Here is a 20,403-nt window from a genome sequence, read left to right as displayed (position 1 = left end):
ATGTGGCTATTTTGCTACCACTGGTCCTGAGAACCTTGTTTAAGGTCTACGGCATCATGAACTGTACCAGGACATTTTACCCAAAACCTTGCCTCTGCCAGGAGGCTCATACTTGGGAGTGGATCTTCAAGCAAGACAATAACCCCAAGCACACATCGAACCCAATTGAAAACATATGGTTTGAATCAGATATTCCGAAACTAGGGTACGCGCAATGCCGTTGGGGGTACGCCCCAAACAGTATTTAAAAAATATACACTGCTCAAAAATAAAGAACACTTAAACACAATGTAACTCCAAGTCAATCACACTTCTGTGAAATCAAACTGTCCACTTAGGAAGCAACACTGATTGAAAATAAATTTCACATGCTGTTGTGCAAATGGAATAGACAACAGTTGGAAATTATAGGCATTTAGCAAGACACCCCCAATAAAGGAGTGGTTCTGCAGGTGGGACCACAGACCACTTCTCAGTCCCTATGCTTCCTGGCTGATGTTTTGGTCACTTTTGAATGCTGGCGGTGCTTTCACTCTAGTGGTAGCATGAGACGGAGTCTACAACCCACACAACTGGCTCAGGTAATGCAGCTCATCCAGGATGGCACATCACTGTGAGAATTAAATAGCTCTGTTTTAATGCCCAATTAAAATTAAACACTGTCAATTCATAAGGATTTGTAATTATATAATGATAGACAGAGTTTATTCAAGAGAGTACTCCCACAATACAGGTTTACCACAGGTTATAAACTGAAAATGGCGTCCTTAGTTCCAGCCCCAATCCTTGCCATCTCCGTTCCAGTACAAAGGCTGTCTCTCCAGCCTTCCCACATCCGCCTCCCTACCAATTTAATATAATTTATGACTCAAGGCCTTCTCGAGTAGATAAGCATTCAAATAGCAGTCTGAAGATTTGTACCAAGGAACAGACAGTCATTGTTCTAACTTTTGCCCACGTTCACACACATTATTTTCAGTACTGGGATCAAGAAAGAAAACTCATACATATATAGGATAGTATTTGGATTAGTACATATACAGTAACATAATAGTATTCGGATTAGTACATATATAGTAACATACTAGTATTCTGATTAGTCAGTCCTGATTGAAATGTATACTTAATTAGTCATTGATAAAAATTCCCTTAACATATCCACCCTTTGATTAAATATTATACATCCAATCACACATGTAGTTATATTGTAATATTAAAAAGCCTATTTCTATTTTTATTAGAGATATTTCTTGTCATCAAAACATCACCTAAACATAACCCAATACTTGCATTTGCCATAACTGTTACTCAGGCCTACATCAGAATCATAACTTATCAGGATTTTCGTTACAATCTTCATAAAAAAGTACATTATTGAAACGGGATACAACCTAGCCTCCCTAAACATCAAAAATGGTCTCCTCAAACATAAATTCCCCGCAAATGAAGGACCCAGATTCGTCCACTTGTTCTGTAGACATACATTCAGCACTCCACGGGTCAGAACCTGGAATCCACTGGTACCTCACCATCTATTGTCATCAATTTCTCCAGAGTCCTGGAAATAAGGCCTCATACACAGGGAATTAGACAACAGCCCCTTAAAACTAAAACAGTCACACAGGTGAATGCAGCCCACAATACAGTGATCATAATATTTTTTCCATTTTCCGAACATACTATCAAAACAATTAGTCAGAGAAGTATCCACCCCAGAGTTTTCTGCCAAACCGTGAGCCAGGGTGGTCAAACCAGCTGAGGCTTCGGGCACTGATTCGTCCGGAGCTATGTTATTTGGGGTGTAAGCACAAACATGGTCCCGATAATCACGCATACTTCTCCCTTTTCAGCCAATAACATGTCTAATGCAATTCTATTCTTCCAAGCCATCAGACTGGTTGCTTCAGTCTGTTCTGCAAAACCTTTAATAGCATCTCTGGTATAATTGTTAAAGCGCTGTTGATTATAATAAATATAATGAATCCAGTCCACGTTCTTATTGAGAGTAGACCACCCGGAAATGCTTAACTCTAATCCTGCTAGGATCTGATTTCTTGCTTTGAACTCACCACTTACCACTCTCCGCATACTCAAGTAGGACGTGCTGTATCAGGAATATGTCACCCACGATAAGACAGCTCAGACGAACAGCTTCCATGTGAAGCCCCACCCTCTCCCCGAGAACACATCACTAGCAAGAGCCAGACACACCTTCACTTCTATGAACAAAAACAGGGGTGATAGGACAGGGAGGATTACTTCATTCGAGAGATGGCCCCCGGAATTCTGTTAATTCCAGTTCTCCTCTCGAACACTGTTTATTGTTCGACAGTGTCAGTGTGTCTTACCCTCCCGCCGTGCGATATGAATCCGGGTAGCTCTTTCAGCTAGCTGTCACCAGGAGTCCTTGGTATGGTCCCCCCAACAAGTCTCGGGGACTGGATTGAGTGACTTCACCTGTAGTTCACCTGTAATGCATAAAATCCTGGACATACAGGCTTGGTTAACAAACAGTTTCTCATATGTTTTATCTGATTATATCTTTAACTTCTATGCCTATTTCTTAGCTAAACATTTTTTTTATCCAATAGGCCACTAACTTACCCACCCCCCTTTTGATACCTGGCTCTGCCCAGGTAACAACCTTATATACCCTAAATAATGACTTAGGTAGGATTAGTAAACTTATCCTTATTTTCTGACATTATCATGTATGTCCAATTCTTCCTTGGGCATCCATTCATCTCAATCCTGTATCAATTCTCTGTCAAGTGTCTTATCTGGTTTAAGAAGTATCTGTGCTATTTATATATGTTCTTAAATATATATATTTACCGATTTAAACAGTAATTCCTTTCTCTCCTATCTCTCAAAATGCCACTAAGCGTCTCACTGTTTGACTATCTAAAATCATTGATTTTAGAAAAAAAACATGTCTATAAGTGGCCATCTCTAAAGTCCTTACATTTCCTTAATCAATCTATCTTAATCCTTACAATAATCCTAAATCACCACAGATGTCCTATATTCCTGTTAAATGTAATAATGTTTAAAAAACCTAATAGTTAACCAGAGCCTAAACAAATGCTAACCATATCGAAATCCTTCCTACACTTTACAAGCTCTTTCCTTCAGGGATCCTCAGTATTCTATCTGACAATAACATGAATTTAATATATGTTGCATAGTGTGGAATACCTTATCTACAGTAATTTATCACCCCTATTTATTCTCAATAAATATAAATAAATATAACTATTTTCTGTTGTAATCAAATCCATAATAGCCAATTCAAAAACTTCACAGCTAATATTGTAAATCAGAATCCTGAAACACTTTCTCTTCAGTGATTCAAACAATAATTCTAAACCCCAAACTAAAACTCCATTATAACTAATTTACCTTAAAATTAGTAACCCAACTGACCACAATTCATTATACAAATGGCTCTCCCCCGGGGCTGATCAGACCCCAAAAGATAGCCATGATAAGGTCAATAGGTCATACCACCCTTTTATGGTCATGTTCCATACTACATTAGACATATTAAAGAACCCTTTATCCTCAAGAAATAAACAACTTGCCCCTGTTACAGATGTCTACGTATCAGGGGAAAAGCTCAAATAACCAAATTCAAACTAGCTAATTTCCCGAAACATATGCAATTATGTTTTTCTATAGAGGTTGCTTTTCAACATTAGACATATTAAAGAACCCTAACATGGTTCCACACAATGGAAACAGTGCTCAAATTCACTGGTGTTACATAAACAATCAAACCCGGAATCGACAACCATCAGAATCCATTATCACTATGTTTTACGATACAGACATCCAGTCTCCCTTTCTCATAGCCTAATACAGTCCAAATAAACGCCATAAATCTATGATGCCCACCTAGCGTATCAGCTGCTAGTTTTTAGCATCTTTCCTGACTATCCTGGCGAGACTCAAATTACTTTTAAAAATGTATTTTGTAATTTTTATCAACTTCTGAAAAGTGACTCAAAACAATAATGCACACATTTTCCTTCTAAAAGACAAACAATTTTCTCCGTTACCCCCCCAGTCACAACATAATTTCCGTGTCGACCAAAAGTGCTTTGCGAGTGACGTCATCAACAAGCGCTCAACCTCGGCCCAATCCGTAACGACTTTCAATGAATTGTAAATAATTGTTGGTTGTTTGCAACAACAGGGTTCGACAAACCAAACCTAATTTATCACATCTGTTCAAAACCAATATCTCTAAATTCGCTAATTTTATAAAACATTTCGATAGGCATAAATCGTAATTGTCTCTTGGTTATTTTTTAGAATTAATTTTGATTTAAATAACTGTCTCGTCTTTGACTATTCCCAATACGTTATTCACTTGTCTAATTAAAACTCATAATAATCCATATGTGAGTGTACCCCTTTAAAATACCTTGTCTCTGGGAACAGGGAAATCCCCTTAACCCAAACTTTTACTACAACAACGAAACCTAATAATTCTGATAATCCCTTCACATCATTTGTTTCAAATCTCTCGATGTTTCATGTAACTCATTCAGTCTATCTTCAAATTGTCGTCCCAAAATATTTTATACACTGCCATACACTCAAACCACTGTGATAAACGTGCACTGTCCCTTTAAGATAAGACATTAACTTGCTCCCCGTAATGAAAAACAGATAGTATTTTTAGAATACGTTAACTTATTGTTCGAATTCACTGGCGTTACCTAACCAAAAATCAATACTCGGGAAAACAATCAACTTTTTACGATTAAACTATTCTTACCTATTTTATAGTCCAAAGCGTTGCACTATATAGCCCCATTGAATGCCTAGCAATTCCGTTGCTAGCTGTAGCATCTTTTCAGACTATCTTTACGATATTTCTCCTTTTTTTTTTTTTTTAATGTATTTGGAACTTTTAGCCACTTTTGAAAAGTAACTCTAAGCTATAATGCACGCATTTTCCCTCTAAATGCCACAACCCATTTTCTCTGTTTAAATTTCTAACTCCGGCCTCTGGACAACAGAAAATAGCCCTAATTTAACGACCCAAAGTTTTCCCTCAATTAGGATTCTCCTTAATCTCGCTCTCTTTGTATCTGACCCTTCCTTTTTTTACCCGATTGTCGCCTCTGACCTTCCCCTCGGTTAAATTACAATATTGGTGGTGACGTTTACAGGGAGTGTTACACTCCCGGGCGAAATGTCAAATTTCGTTAAAAGAAAAATAGAAAATGTTTTCATTGTGACTCACCTTATCCACTTCTCGACTTTATTCCTTTTTCTAACTCCATTATACCTCCCTCGGCTTCAGCGGGACCCACATACATGGGTGGTAATTTCACAGGTAGCTCCTGCAGCCGTATTCTTACAACCACTATTTCGTCGACTGGATTACCTCTGTATTCTTGGTATAATTGAGAAGGATACAGTTTGTTACCCTCACGTCCACCCAATTGGTTAACTTTTTCATCTGCGGGAGCGGAGGGCAGCGCCTCTTGACTCTTGTTAGATTTAACATTTTCTTTCTGCGCCTCCAACTCTCTTTTTTGCTTCCGAAAGCCAAACTCCGGCTGTGTATAACCCGTTTATTCTGCTTTTTAACATTATTTCCACATTCCTTATGTATCTGTTTTATAAGTGATTCCAGCTTTTCTACATTTAGACGGCCATCAAAATCGTATTTCTTTCTCCATCTTAGACCGAAATCAATGTTTCTCTTGTCTCTCTGTTCCATATAACGCTCGTCTCCCGTTAGTTCCGGCGCTTCTTTTGAGGAATTTCCACCCATTCTTAATCCTTACCGTTACTAGTAGCTATGGTATTTAATCACTTATCTATGCCTTACTATATTTAATTTTAAATTCTATGTGCGTGTCTTTCTACGAATTTGCAATTTACCGTTACTTAATTACTTTATTCCTTTTCTGTCTGACTGTGTGCGTCTCTTTAAAGATTATCAATATGTATTTTCCTTCCTGTGAACCACGTCTATAGATGACTTTCTATAGATGACTTTTGATCGGACATTACATTTCACCCGTAGGATATTCTCCTTGGGACTTTCAACGTTAATATCTCATATCTCACTACTCTAGACGAAGTTAACCTATCCTTTTGGATATTCATTTCTTTCAGCATCGTACAGGTTCAATTATTCTGTTCGCCTAGAATTACCCTGCCTTCTCACCAAGCCTAATTTATCCTCACCTGTTTTTTATTTATATATATATATATATATTTTTTTTTTTTTATCTGCTACTTCTTGATAGTCAGACTACTTCCCATATACAGATAGACTACTCAGGTTCAAACTTTATTTAGGTATGTTTTTTGAATTAATGGCTATCCTATTTGTACGGAACAAGCGTCCTAATTCTCCAATGCGTACTATATCTCTCCTTAATAACCTTCTGGCTTGCAAAACCAGGATTTATTAAGCTCTAGTTTATTTATGGTAGTGCACCTTACCACAGGTCAATTTCAGACCTGTTTCCTTCCTATCAATTTTGGTTAAAACCCAAGGTAGAAACCCATTGTATTTGTTCAGAATATTCAAGCACCTATTATTGATAAAATCCAACTCCTTTATAACATTTAACCAATAAATATCCTAAACAATCCCTCCCAAATTCGAGAATAAAGGCTACTGACCTGCTGCCGACTGGGAAAAGCACTGTTCGTTTGGATCTGTCACCTCCCTGTCATCTGAGGTGTATACCGGCCTGTTTTTAACCTCAATCCAGAAGCCAGGTCTTAATAACGGGCCCAGACCAAGTCGTGCATGATTTTTCAAACAAAACATGACAATTTGAAAAATAAGCCACAGGAGTTTGAGCGATAATAATGACAACTTTTGAGTAGTAAGACATGTAAAAAAACAACAGATACCATTAATAAGAAGGGGCTAGAAGCGTCTTATATGGTGAGCTACAATGCTGGGGGAAAAGGACCCAAAAAACTATACAGACAATGCCTTCATCAAAGAACACTGTTTCACAACGCATCAGTGACATGTTTTGAAACAATTACTGCTTCGCATACAAGCCAGTGAATTATATACATTACAGCTGGATGAGTCAGATGTGGCGGGCCTGGCACAGCTCCTGGTATATGTCTGTTACGTTTATGGAGGGGTCAATTAAGGAAGACATCCTCTGCAAACCAGGACAACATGAGAGGATATTTTTTTAAGTACTGGACAGCTTTGTGACATCAAATGGACTTTGGTGGCCAAGATGTGTTGGTATCTGTACTGATGGTGCAAAAGCCATGACAGGGAGACATAGTGGAGTGGTAACTCGCATGCTCCCGACGCCACTTGGGTACACTGCAGCATCCACCAACAGGCTCTTGCTGCCAAGGCAATGCCTGACAGCTTGAAAGACTTGTTGGACACTACAGTGAAAATGGTTAACTTTGTTAAAGCAAGGCCATTGAACTCGTGCATTTTCTGCATTATGCAATGATATGGGAATAATTTTGCACGCCCAATTTTTCAGTTTTTGATTTGTTAAAAAAGTTTGAAATATCCAATAAATGTCGTTCCACTTCATGATTGTGTCCCACTTGTTGTTGATTCTTCACAAAAAAATAGTTTTATATCTTTATGTTTGAAGCCTGAAATGTGGCAAAAGGTCGCAAAGTTCAAGGGGGCCGAATACTTTCGCAAGGCACTGTATAGCCCTTGGTTCACACCAGACCTGACTGCCAGTGACCAGCACAACAACATCCTGTGGCGTAGTGCATTAGCATCGAATAGCGTCCGCAATATGCAACTTTTCAGGGAAGTTAGGAACCAATATACACGGGCAGTTAGGAAAGCAAAGGCTAGCCTTTTCAAACAGAAATGTGCATCCTGTAGCACAAACTCAAAAAAGTTCACCCAAATTCAGATAGCTGATGTTCTGAAAGAGTTGCAAAATCTGGACCCCTAAAAATCAGCTGGGCTAGACAATCTGGACCCTCGCTTTCTAAAATTATCCGCCGAAATTGTTGCAACCCCTATTACTAGCCTGTTCAACCTCTTCTGTATCGTCTGAGATCCCCAAAGATTGGAAAGCTGCTGCGGTCATCCCCCTATTCAAAGGGGGAAACACTCTAGACCCAAACTGTCACAGACCTATATCTATCTATCCTACCCTGCCTTTCTAAGGTCTTCGAAAGCCAAGTTAACAAACAGATCACCGACCATTTCGAATCCACCATACCTTCTCCGTGATGCAATCTGGTTTCCGAGCTGGTCATGGGTGCACCTCAGCCACGCTCAAGGTCCTAAAATGATATCATAACCGCCATTGATAAAAGACAGTATTGTGCAGCTGTCTACAACGACCTGGCCAAGGCTTACAACTCTGTCAATCACCACATTCTTATCGCCAGCCTCAAAAGCCTTGGTTTCTCAAATGACTGCCTCGCCTGGTTCACCAACTACTTCTCAGACAGAGTTCAGTGTGTCAAATCGGAGGGCCTGTTGTCCGGACCTCTGGCAGTCTATGGGGGTGCCAGAGGGTTCAATTCTCGGGCTGACTCTTGTCGCTCTTGCTGCTGGTGTTTCTCTGATCCACCTCTACGCAGATGACACCATTCTGTATACATCTGGCCTTTCTTTGGACACTGTGTTAACTAACCTCCAAACGAGCTTCAATGACATACAACTCTCCTTCTGTGGCCTCCAACTGCTCTGAAATGCAAGTAAAACTAACTGCATGCTCTTCAACCGATCGCTGCCCGCACCACTACTCTGGACGGTTCTGACTTAGAATATGTGGACAATTACAAATACCTAGGTGTCTGGTTAGACTGTAAACTCTCCATTCAGACACACATTAAGCATCTTCAATCCAAAATCAAATCTAGAGTCGTCTTTCTATTTCACAACAAAGCCTCCTTCACTCATGCTGCCAAGCATACCCTCGTAAAACTGACAATCATACCGATCCTTGACTTCAGCGATGTCATTTACAAAATAGCCTCCAACACTCTACTCAGCAAATTGGATGCAGTCTATCACAGTGCCATACGTTTTGTCACCAAAGCCCAATCTACTACCCACCACTGCGACCTGTATGCTCTCGTTGGCTGGCCCTCGCTTCATATTCGTCGCCAAACCCACTTGCTCCAGGTCATCTATAAGTCTTTGATAGGTAAAGCCCCGCCTTATCTCAGCTCACTGGTCACCATAGCAGCACCCACCCGTAGCACACACTCCAGCAAGTATATTTCACTGGTCACCCCCAAAGCCTTTTCCTACTTTGGCCACCTTTCCTTCCAGTTCTCTGCTGCCAATGACTGGAATGAATTGCAAAAAAATCACTGAAGCTGTAGACTCATATCTCCCTCACCAACTTTAAGCATCAGCTGTCAGAGCAGCTCACAGATCACTGCACATAGCCCATCTCTACTTGCACATTCATCTTCTGCACATCCATCACTCCAGTGTTTACTGCTAAATTGTAATTACTTCGCCACTACGGCCTATTTATTGCCTTAGCGCCCTAATCTTACCTCATTTGCACATATATATATTTTTTATATTGTGTTATTGACTGTATGTTTGTTAATTGAATGTGTAACTCTGTTGTTGTTTGTGTTGCACTGCTTTGCTTTATCTTGGCCAGGTCGCAGTTGTAAATGAGAACTTGTTCTCAACTGGCCTACCTGGTAAAATAAAGGGGGAATTAAATAAATTTAAAATAAAAAAGAAATAGTTTGATATGCTTGCTGTGTATTACACCAGTAAGTGTATTTCTCCTGTAAGATATTCAAGAGGTCATAAACTGTCCCTATTTGTTTTTTAAATGAGCTGCATCCATGTTATACACACAATGCCACAGCAAAATATTTTGCAGGAGTTTTATCAAATGTATTGATTTTGTAAATGTGTCAGTTACAACTTCAATAAAATGGTACAACTAATCCGTTTCTTGCTGTACATTATTTTGCAGATAGCCAAGTGTTTTTACAGGACATAAATACACATAAATGTCAGTTATGAAAATCAATATAATCCTAATTATATTCCAGTTCTAAAAAAATTATATAAAACAAACAAAAAAAAGTTTACTACAGTACTTACATATTACTGACTTTCAATCCCTCAACTTGGAGTCTCAAAATGGACACCAGTAAAGCAAACTGGTCCTCCTCTTACATCATTACGATATCAAAGCCTTTGAAAGCGAAATCAGTTATAGCAGTTATAATATACAATCCCTTTTATGACATTCAATGTCAATAGTTTACATTGCGTGTGTACAAGCACTTCGTGTAGAAAACTATGCACATAAACATTCAAATATACATTATATGTATACAATATGCTTTACAAAGGGAGTGATTCAAGATCTTGCACTATGCTACATTTAATGTGAAACTAGTATATTTGTACCACCTTATTACTTATTTCAGAAATAATTATATTTTGTTACAGATTTACAAAGACAAAGTAAGTCTAACCCCAAGTAAACTGTTTGACATCCACAACACAAGTATTAGCACAGTATGTCCAGTTATGAAAGTGTTTTGTCAAGGGTTGAATCCGCAACCGTGATTGTATTAAGTGTGAAACTTGGAAGACATGTGGTCAACAAAAGTGTAACTCTATTACCCAGTCAGAAACATGGAGAGCAACACTGTTAGTAACAGCTTTCAGGACCAGTAGGCACACCAACTGCCTAGGCCCAAACATACCCAATTAAGTGTTGACGTCTTGAGAGATGTGCCACACTTAGTTCAATAATTATTCTCACAATCCTGAATACTATGATTCAACCTGCACAAATGCCATATGTGACATCAGCTTGACTTTTTTTTTTTTTTACTGTAGTAGCTACCATTAAAGGTGAAGTCAAAGACTATTACTTCGACAGCTCACCAAAATGACTAAACTCAACATTTCTCTGAAAATTGGGAGTGATCATGAGTCCTTGTTATTGCACTCAAAAGTGCCTCTCCTCAGACTATTTTCAACTGATACATTGTACAATAATGAGACATGATATCAACATTAAAAGGGGAAGTTCAGTTTTTTGGTTTCTATTTCTAGAAGAAATAAAACCCATGGTTGGGTTAGTCTACTTTTAGGATGAGTAACCGTCTAACATTAAGTCATAAAATACTGAACATCCCCTTTAAGCAAGTTTGAGAAGCCATGACCCATACAATACAGAAACAGCCCACCATTATCAACACTACAGGTAGTGAAGAGTAATTCCTTCATGGTCAGTTCCCATAGATACAGCACATGTCAGTCTCAATTACATATCACCAGAAATGGTAGAAACTAGAGTTGCCATCGAAATTATAGCTGCATAAAAAAATTGTTTTTTGTAAAGCCTCCCTTCAGAACATTATTTATGAGTAAACTGTGGTGAACAGGAAGAGAGCAGAGTAGATGACTTAGCAAGTCACTAATGCCAGGACTTTGCAATGTCTTCTAGATTGGCAGCGGTTGCATTGCTTTTCTGCGAGGCCCGCTTAAGAACCATTTTGTGTCACTGTAATAGCAAATATTCTACACCTGTTGTCATTACATTACTTACTTGACTTATAAGATAAGACTATTTCTCATGCGTTTGGTCCTCATAAAAAAGTACCATTTCCAAATGCACTGGCCTAACAAGAAAGGAAGGAAAGTGAGTAGGAAGGGAAGAGAGTGAGTAGGAAAGCAGGAGAGCTAGAAGATGAAAAAGTAGTAAGGTGAGTAGTAAGTTAGATATCTGTTCCTTGGTGCCCCTGATAACTTGGTTGTGCAGAGGTCAATACACACTTTGGTTTTGGGATTAAAGCTGCTCCATCGTAGCCTGGTCACAGATCTGCTGGCGCTGTCTTGTCAACTCCAATGGTCAATGCATGACAATGACTGTAGGAAATGGCAAAACAGCAGAAAAATATCCAGGGCCAGACTAGCTCCAACCCGTCCTCATCCAAAATGTTTTCAACCAGTTCCATGGCTGCTGTAGTCAAAGACGCCCTTCTTAAAGAACGGGGAGAAGTCACAGATGGCGTGCTTGGACAGCTGCAGACCACCCTCAGAGTCTGAATCAGTGCGGAGTGGAGAGCCCGAGGAGGGCGACATCATAACCCTGAAGAAGTTTTTCAGATATTTCTGGAGGAGCAAAAAAATTGAGCAAAAAATGTAAGCACATGCAACATTAACCTAATAAAAACAGTTCTGTAGGAATGAGGTTTGTGCACTAATACATTATCACAACATATTGGCTATGCTTGGCCTTCTCAGACTATATTATATTTCAAAACTTGAGCTTTGATAACAAAATAGATCAGTTGTTGTATCACTTGCAAGGGCACAGCTGAGTATGAATTTAATAATTTGCAACTAATTAACTTTTGTATTTTGCTATACTGATGGTACCTGCATCTGATGGTCAGTCTCAGCGGAGGGAGAGAGCAGCAGAGGGTCTGCCCTCTCAAGTTCCCTGCTCGCTAATATCAAACTTTGCTTTGGGGTCGTTGAAACTGCAGGCACAGTGATTTGAGCTATCCGATTGGCCAGCGCAGTAGGCACACTTGATTTAGCTCTCTGGGTCTGCAGGGTAGGCAGAGTATGTCCCTTCAGACAAATTAAATGGTTCAAAATGGGAACACTTTGCCTACCCGGCACACAGGGCTTCTGAATCAAGTGCACCGACCACCAACAAACAGTGCAAGACTAATACAAAAAAAATTGGAGCGTAAAGTCTTTATCATTGGCTTTTCTACAGAAATGTTTGGTGATCGACTAGGAACGCCTTTGCGATCGACAGTTTGGCGACTACTGCGTTACATGTATGACAAGGAACAAATAGGTCTCTGAACTGACGGATGAGAATGACAAACCTTCAGACTTTTGTCACAGACAAGACTTCGATAACCCTGTCCAATCATTACAACTGAAATTATACTACTGTTAAGAAACGCAATAGTATGTGTCAATGCCAGCACCCACCTCCAAGTGACTCTGCCGCTCAGCAACCATTCGCTCATCTCGGTTTCCAAAGAGTTTTTTGGGAGGGAATTCTAAAGCTGCAAGCTGGTATGGAAGGAGGTCATTAAGATTGTAGATAATAGTAATATAATTGGTACAATAGGAGAGGATGTGTAGTATGTGGTAATTCCTAGTTCAAAAGTATTTTACCTCGGGGAATTTCATCTTGAGAGTTTTGTGCATTTCCCGAAAGCGGCTGTATCTCCTGAAGACTGTCCACGTTTCATCCATTACAGTGATCTAAAGAGACAGAGGGAAATACTGAGTACAAGACTGATACAACTAACTCAACAATGGAGAAGGGATATGGACCTGTCAGACATGTATTCAAGACCAGAGGCAGCAAAGCGATGATGCTGGATCTTGAGAGAAACTTAACAAGAGAAGCTTACCTTGACTTCAAACTCAAAGTGCTCATCTTTCCCTTGCCCTCTGAGAACATAGCGAGGAATGCTAATTTTAACAGGGTCCTTTAGGCAGTCGGAGTTGGTCCCAAGAGGGACAGAGACAAATCGATGCTGGGAAAGACATGGGTGGAATGAAAGGAAAACGGGAGAGAGAGAGAGAGAAACATGGACAGGAAGGTGTAGTCTTATTTATATGACAACAGTGAATAGGTACGAAACAGAACAGCTAGATACAACCAGGCAACACAAAGTGTTCTGTGTAAGCCTATCTTTATTTTTTTGTTAAAACAATTAACCATCTTTTATTAACATTATTGCAGTGATCATAGTCAAGTCATATTATACTTCAGACATTCTTCATATTACTATTCATACATATTCCTCAAAATCATATTGCACATTACCATTTGATGAATATGCATAAAAGTATACAAACATATTGAAGAAAACACATTCTACCAGCCATAAATGATTGATGTGAGCATTCATGTAAGAACAGAGAGGGAGAGCTAAGCTGACTAAACAAAAGGTCACTCTATTCCCTGTAGTAGGAAAGAAAATCTATGAAATATCCAATTAATTAACTACACCAATACAAAACACTTAGGTTTGTGAGTAAAATTGTTCTTAAAAGTGACAATTAAGGGTTGACTAGGATTTGATTAAGGTGTACCACAATGGCAGTATGTTAAGAAGAGAAGCATTAAAATATACTATAAAATACTTTTAAATCAATAGCAGCCATTGGAGTTAGACCTTTAGATTTTAGTATTTGATCTATATTTATAATATGGACATGTATTTTCTTATAACACAATATTCATGAGGATCCTGTAGAAGTTTCAATAAAATGTTTACTGACATTATGGACATGCATTAACAATTACAAAAGGCCATGTTACAAGAATAATGTTTTTTGGGAATATGATTTTCTAATCATACTAATCAAACAAATCATTTAAACTTAAATACGCATTGGAAGTGGTAGGACGGTACCGTCATGCTCAAACAAAAAAAGATTTACAAGTGAAATCTTTACTACAATGTTGCTCAACTCTTGTAGTATGCAAACCCTAATGTTATCAGACTAGCTATCTGAATACTATACTCAGAAATGCAGTTGGCTGACAATACCGAATGTAGCTAGCTAGCCAACTCACCATGGCTTTCTTGCTCAAGTGCAATACTGAAAGAAAACAAGAGGAGTTCAGCGGGACGGCACAGTCATTACGCTTCAGGCTTGCAGTGGCCGTTAAACTCCTTTCCATGTATTACCTATTAGCATTACATCCTTTTATGACCTGTAAGCACAGCCTCAAATCAGGTTGACAGGTGATTCATTAGGATTGCTGCATCCGAGGTAGAGCTGAAAGTTAATTTCCAGGAATCAGCTGGGGGCCTGCAATCAGAAGGTAGAGGGACAATGCCTAAGCCTTTCCTGGTTTTTCTTTTGGTCTCAATCTGCTCTTTGTGAGTCACGGAGAATACGATGTCAAGCACCATACATCTATCGCTGTGTCTCACAAGCACACATCGGATGTCTGAGCGTCTGCGCAGTTCTACTCCCTGAAACTGGGGCTGGATGGGAACCAAAGTTGAGCCTCGAGGTTCCGGGTGGAACACAGCATCCTCTTGCACCAGGCCTATGTGATTGTCGGTGAGGAAGAACTGACAAAGGACAACTTGGCGCGAGGTGGAATAGTTTTCCACCTTGATGGAAGTGTAGAGAAGAAGGTGTATGTTAGCCAAGGAGGGCTTGTTGGGTCCTTCCATGTTGCCGTGCAGGATGTAGAGCAGATCAGCCATGATCCTCTTAAAGCGTGAGGTAACACAGAGGCCACTATCCAGCAGGAGGTCTGGAACGTGGGACCTCCAGTCCAGAGAGAGGCGCGAGAGGTCTCCACAAAGCAAGGGGTGGGCTCCTGGGCCTTCCTGAACCTCTGCTGGGGCAAGGATCTTCAGCAGGGTACAGCATAACGCCTGGGTAAGCTCTTTGCTGTGGGTGAAGATGACCAAGATGGTGTCTTTAGTGGAGCCCAGGAGTCGTAAATGCTGCCCGGCAAAGCTCACTTGGATCTCTTTGATGTGCAAGAGACTGAAGTGCTGAAAAACTGCCAAAGGTTGGTTGTTACCTAAACCAGTACCAGCGGAGACTGCATAGAGGTCAGTTTCAGATAACAGTAAGCAACTTGGTTGTGGTGTAGGCTGTTTGCAATTGGCAACGCTTAGCCAGTAGATACCCAAAAGGTGGTGGGAAATGGCAGCGATTTTGGGCGTAACACAGTACAAACGATAGAGCATCTTCTGAAGCGGAAGAGACTGTAATTCAGAAAGGCATATGGGAAACTGCACGAGCGTCTGACAATAAATTACAGGCTCCCCGTCTTTGTATGTAGTCATAGCGCCTTTAGGCCATAATGAAATGTCTGTAATTGGAGTCACATTACCTTTCTCAGGTACATTGAAAAGGCAATTGCCTGTCAAATTGGCAAAATGAACTTTATTCTGCCTCGAGTCAGGTTTCATTGAAGGTTCAAGCTGCTTTTTCTGAGCAAGTGGAATATCTTTTGTAACTATGGTCATGCACTGAGAGAATGTACTAGTCAATGCTGAAGTCTCTCCTGCTCGAACCTGCCGAATGATATCCCGTGTACTCTGCAGATATCGTCCAGCGTCATTGTAAACTCCAGACAGCTTGCCTGCCAAGTATCCAAGGAAGTAATTCTGTTTGGCTCCCAGTTCGTTGGTTAATAGATCCGGTTCTGAAGTTCTCAGATTCCTTTGCACCTGCCCATTTACAGACTCTTCAGGGATCTTGTTGAGACCAAAGTAGCCCTCGATGGTGATTTGTCTCTTTGAACGTCGTCTCAGTATGGGGAATTCAGAATTTATCACGGTTGCAGTGTCGTTACTTGTCTTGCTTGTGTTCTGAACTTGGTCCTTAGTTCCTTCTAGAGAGTCAAACTGTGAGAGCAACAGTGGGTTTTCTGTTCTGGTTTCTCTGGACTGATAATAAGATAGACTTTTCGTCTCGTCATCAACAATGTAGCAACTAAAATTGGTTTCTTCCTCATCTGGCCTACATTGGCTGTTATTTCCTTCCTCGCAGACTATGGTGTTTATAGACCTAAATCCACAGTCCTTGGTTTTAAAATCACAGCTACTCTTCTCGAAGTCAGCTTGGTCAACCTTCCCCTTCACTTCCACCTGCCCCCATTTTGCTTTGTCACCCTCTTTATAAGGCATTCTATCATTTTCTGCCAAGACTTTGGTTTCCCTTTCTGGATTGCTAATTTTATCTAATTCAGAGCGGTCTTTGCCGCCTTCTTCTTCTGAACTTGTTGTAGCCCCTTCCAGGTGAGTGCTCGTCTCACGTTCTGGGACACACAGGAAGCTACGCCACAGCAAGGGCATGGAGTCTTTCTGTGTGGACAAGGGGGGATTCCATGACTATAACTTCAAACCAGAGATCACAGCTCTGAATTATAGTCTTTCATGTATTCCTTCTCACCCCAGTAAATTAAGATCTTCCTCCACCAAGTGTAAAAATCCAGTTGTGATTGAACTAAAATCCAGATGAGCAAGATTACAATTTAAAAAGGCAATTAAAGAGACTGATGATTGTTATGCAGCATGAATACAAAATTACACATCCCAGACTGCCATGCAATATTGACCTTTCCTTTTTGCTTACAAAACCAGATATCAACCCTGTTTGGTTGGACATTTCTAATGATCCTGTTCTACACTTATGTCGACCTCCTCTGTCAGTGACTGGTTTCCTTTAGCCAATTGAGTATTTTATCCAATTTCCTGCTTCTTTTATATTCTTATGTTTTTGCAATTTCTTTATAAAAAGGTCTTATGTTCTTGGTTTAGGAATCTTCTATGTTTATCAGATACAAAGTTGGGATTCATGTAAAGCAGGATGTTCCCTAAAGCGCCTTTTATATAAACGGCATGCATTTTTTTCCATAGTTGGTGTGGTGGTTAGTGAAGATTCAGAATGATTTCCAGTCAAGTTAAATTATTGTTTAAAAATGTCTGGTTGGTTTCTTCATCACCAACAGAAAAAAAAACTCAAGCCTTACCTCATATTTCAATTTCCTAGGGTTGACAAGGTTTTGCAGCTTGTCATCATCCTGTAATGAATAAGACCACACTTCTAAGCAATGACTAACAATTCATAAAAAGATACATCGCAATGTCAAATTCATTTCAAACCAAAACTGCATATGCTGTGGTAAATGGACAACTGCATATGCTGTGGTAAATGGACTGTAAATGCATATGCTGTGGTAAATGGACTGTAAATGCATATGCTGTGGTAAATGGACAACTGCATATGCTGTGGTAAATGGACAACTGCATATGCTGTGGTAAATGGACTGTAAATGCATATGCTGTGGTAAATGGACTGTAAATGCATATGCTGTGGTAAATGGCAAGCAAGAGTTCCTCTCATATTGGGGAAAAGAAAAGCAAACCAGGCAAAACATCATCCACATACAATTTTTTTTTAGAAAGGTTGGGAAAAGACCCCACTTGATTGGTCCATGTAACCTCAATAGAGAATTATCAGAAATGCATGCAGATTATAGTCCATTCTGTATACCCTGTGTCGAGGACCTGGGCTTACCTCATCTGTTAATCTAACAGAGCTAGATTCATTAACTTCTTTGTCCTCCTGTAGGATTGAAGAACTTCATATAATTTCTATTTTTATAGCAATCTTAATATTGCCAGGCAAACAAAACAAGGTATCGCTGATGCTTACCTGCAGAGATTCAGATGAAAGCGAGAGCTCAATGCTTTTGTCACCATTGAAGAGGTTCAGCTTCTGTAACCTTCTCTTAACCTCCTCCTCAATGTATGCATTTATCCTGCCAACGGATAAGGAAACTTATTAGATACTCAACATCGGCAATGGTCAGGTCAACCCTACTGTCCAAAAATAATGCATCTTTATTATGATCTACATTTCGTCATTCTCCTCCACCTACAACACATTTGCCTGTGCTGTTTCTGGCTCAATGTGAATATTACATAGGATGACACATACAGTGCCTTCAGAAAGTATTCACACACATTTACTTTCTCCACATTTTGTTGTGTTACAAAGTCAGATTAAAATTGATTTGCCAACGATCTACACAAAATGTCAAAGTGGAAGAAATGTTCTAACATTTGTAAAAAAAAAATAATAATAATTGAAACCCACATGATTAGATAGGTATCCAATAAATGCTAGAATCCTGATTACAGCGGTGAGTCTTTCTGGGTAAATCTCTAAGAGCTTTCCACACATTTTCCCATTATTCTTTTCAAAATTCTTCAAGCTCTGTCACATTGGTTGTTGATCATTGCTGGCAACTATTTTTCAGGTCTTGCCACAGATTTAAGTCAAAACTGTAACTCGACCACTCAGGGACATTCACTGTCTTCTTTGTAAGCAACTCCAGTGTAGATCTGGCCTTTATTGTCCTGTTGAAAGGTGAATTCATCTCCCAGTGTCTGGTGGAAAGCAGACTGTACCAAGTTTCTCTAGGAGATTTTGCCTGCGCTTAGCTCAATTTCGTTTCTTTTTTTTTTTTATCCTGGAAAAACTCACCAGTCCTTAACGATTACAAGCACACCCATAACATGATGCGGCCCCTACTATGCTTGAAAATATGGAGAGTGAACTCAGTAATGTGTTGTATTGGACTTGCCCCAAACATTGTGACACTTTGTATTCAGGACAAAAAGTGAATTGCTTTGCCGCAATTTTTTACAGTATTACTTTACTGCCTTATTGCAAACAGGATGCTTGTTTTGGAATATTGTTTATTCTGTACAGGCTTCTGTCTTTTGACTCTGTCAATTAAGTTAGTTGTGGAGTAACTACAATGTTATTGATTCATTCTCAGTTCTCTCTTAACACAGCCATTAAACCCTGTTTTAAAGTCACCACTGGCCTCATGGTGAAATCCCTGAGTGGTTTCCTTCCTTTCCGGCAACTGAGTTAGGAAGGACGCCTGTATATTTGTAGTGACTGGGTGTATTGATTCACCATCCAATGTGTAATTAATAACTTCACCATGCTCAAAGGGATATTCAAAGTGTGCTTTTTATTTTTTTTATCTACTAATAGGTGCCCTTCTTTGCAAGGCATTGGAAAACTTCCCTGGTCTTTGTGGTTGAAGCTATTTGAAATTCACTGTCCGCTTGAGGGACCACATAGATAACTGTATGGGCACAGAGATGAGGTAGTCCTTTAAAAATCCTGTTAAATCACTATTATTGCTCACAGCGTGTGCATGCAAACATATATGACATGTTAAGCAAATTCTTACTCCTGAACTCATTTAGGCTTGCCATAACAAAGGGGTTGAATACTTCTTGACTCAAGACATTTCAGCTTTTAATTGTTTTGTTTTTTTGTAAACATTTCTAAAAACAAATTCCACGTGGTATTGTGTGTTGGCCAGTGGCATTAAAAAATCTCAATTTAATCCATTTGAAATTCAGGCTGTGAAAACAACAAAATGTGGAAAAAGTCAAGGGGTTTGAAAACTTTCTGAAGGCACTGTACCCGTCATCGGTGATCGGCAGCACTGGGGGTAGGCTCTGGATTGGGCTGACAGGGGGGGTGCCGAGACTGGTCTTTTCATCTCCGCTCCCAGTGTGACTCCTTCCACTTCCCTCAGGTTTACTGATCCTCTGCTTCAGCTTCTGGATCTCCCGGTCCACCCTGAGGACGTGGAGAGAAGATGGAGTCGTCATGTGTCTATCGACCCACAGAGTCATGCTAAATACGCTCATTCCGCAAAACTACTTTTTTTTATTTAACTAGGCAAGTCAGTTAAGAACAAATTCTTATTTACAATGACGGCCTACACTGGCCAAAACCAGACGACGCTGGGCCGATTGTGCGCCGCCCTGTAGGACTCCCAATTTACAGTGGGGCAAAAAAGTATTTAGTCAGCCACCAATTGTGCAAGTTCTCCCACTTAAAAAGATGAG

The 20,403-nt window shown here is 39.8% G+C and overlaps 1 protein-coding gene across 9 annotated transcripts in view; it reads right to left on the bottom strand.

Moving 5' to 3' along the window:
* Positions 1-9,844: 9,844 nt before the first annotated feature.
* LOC110486025 (kinesin-like protein KIF16B) overlaps positions 9,845-20,403 on the bottom strand; it is a 27,765-nt gene continuing 17,206 nt past the window's right edge. For 3 of the 9 annotated variants that reach the window (XM_021557321.2, XM_021557322.2, XM_036940677.1), the window contains 5 exons: positions 19,973-20,131; positions 18,176-18,281; positions 18,038-18,085; positions 17,490-17,540; positions 13,516-16,821 (listed from right to left, as the gene is read on the bottom strand). In XM_021557321.2, coding sequence (XP_021412996.2) covers positions 14,719-16,821; positions 17,490-17,540; positions 18,038-18,085; positions 18,176-18,281; positions 19,973-20,131 — 2,467 coding nt within the window. In that variant the 3' untranslated portion in view covers positions 13,516-14,718. The other 6 variants (XM_021557325.2, XM_021557326.2, XM_021557324.2 and 3 more) reach the window with 5 other exon arrangements.

Source organism: Oncorhynchus mykiss, chromosome 13 (assembly GCF_013265735.2).
Source record: "Oncorhynchus mykiss isolate Arlee chromosome 13, USDA_OmykA_1.1, whole genome shotgun sequence".
In the NCBI taxonomy this organism is placed as follows: domain Eukaryota; kingdom Metazoa; phylum Chordata; class Actinopteri; order Salmoniformes; family Salmonidae; genus Oncorhynchus; species Oncorhynchus mykiss.
This window is presented reverse-complemented; position numbering and strand designations above follow the sequence as displayed.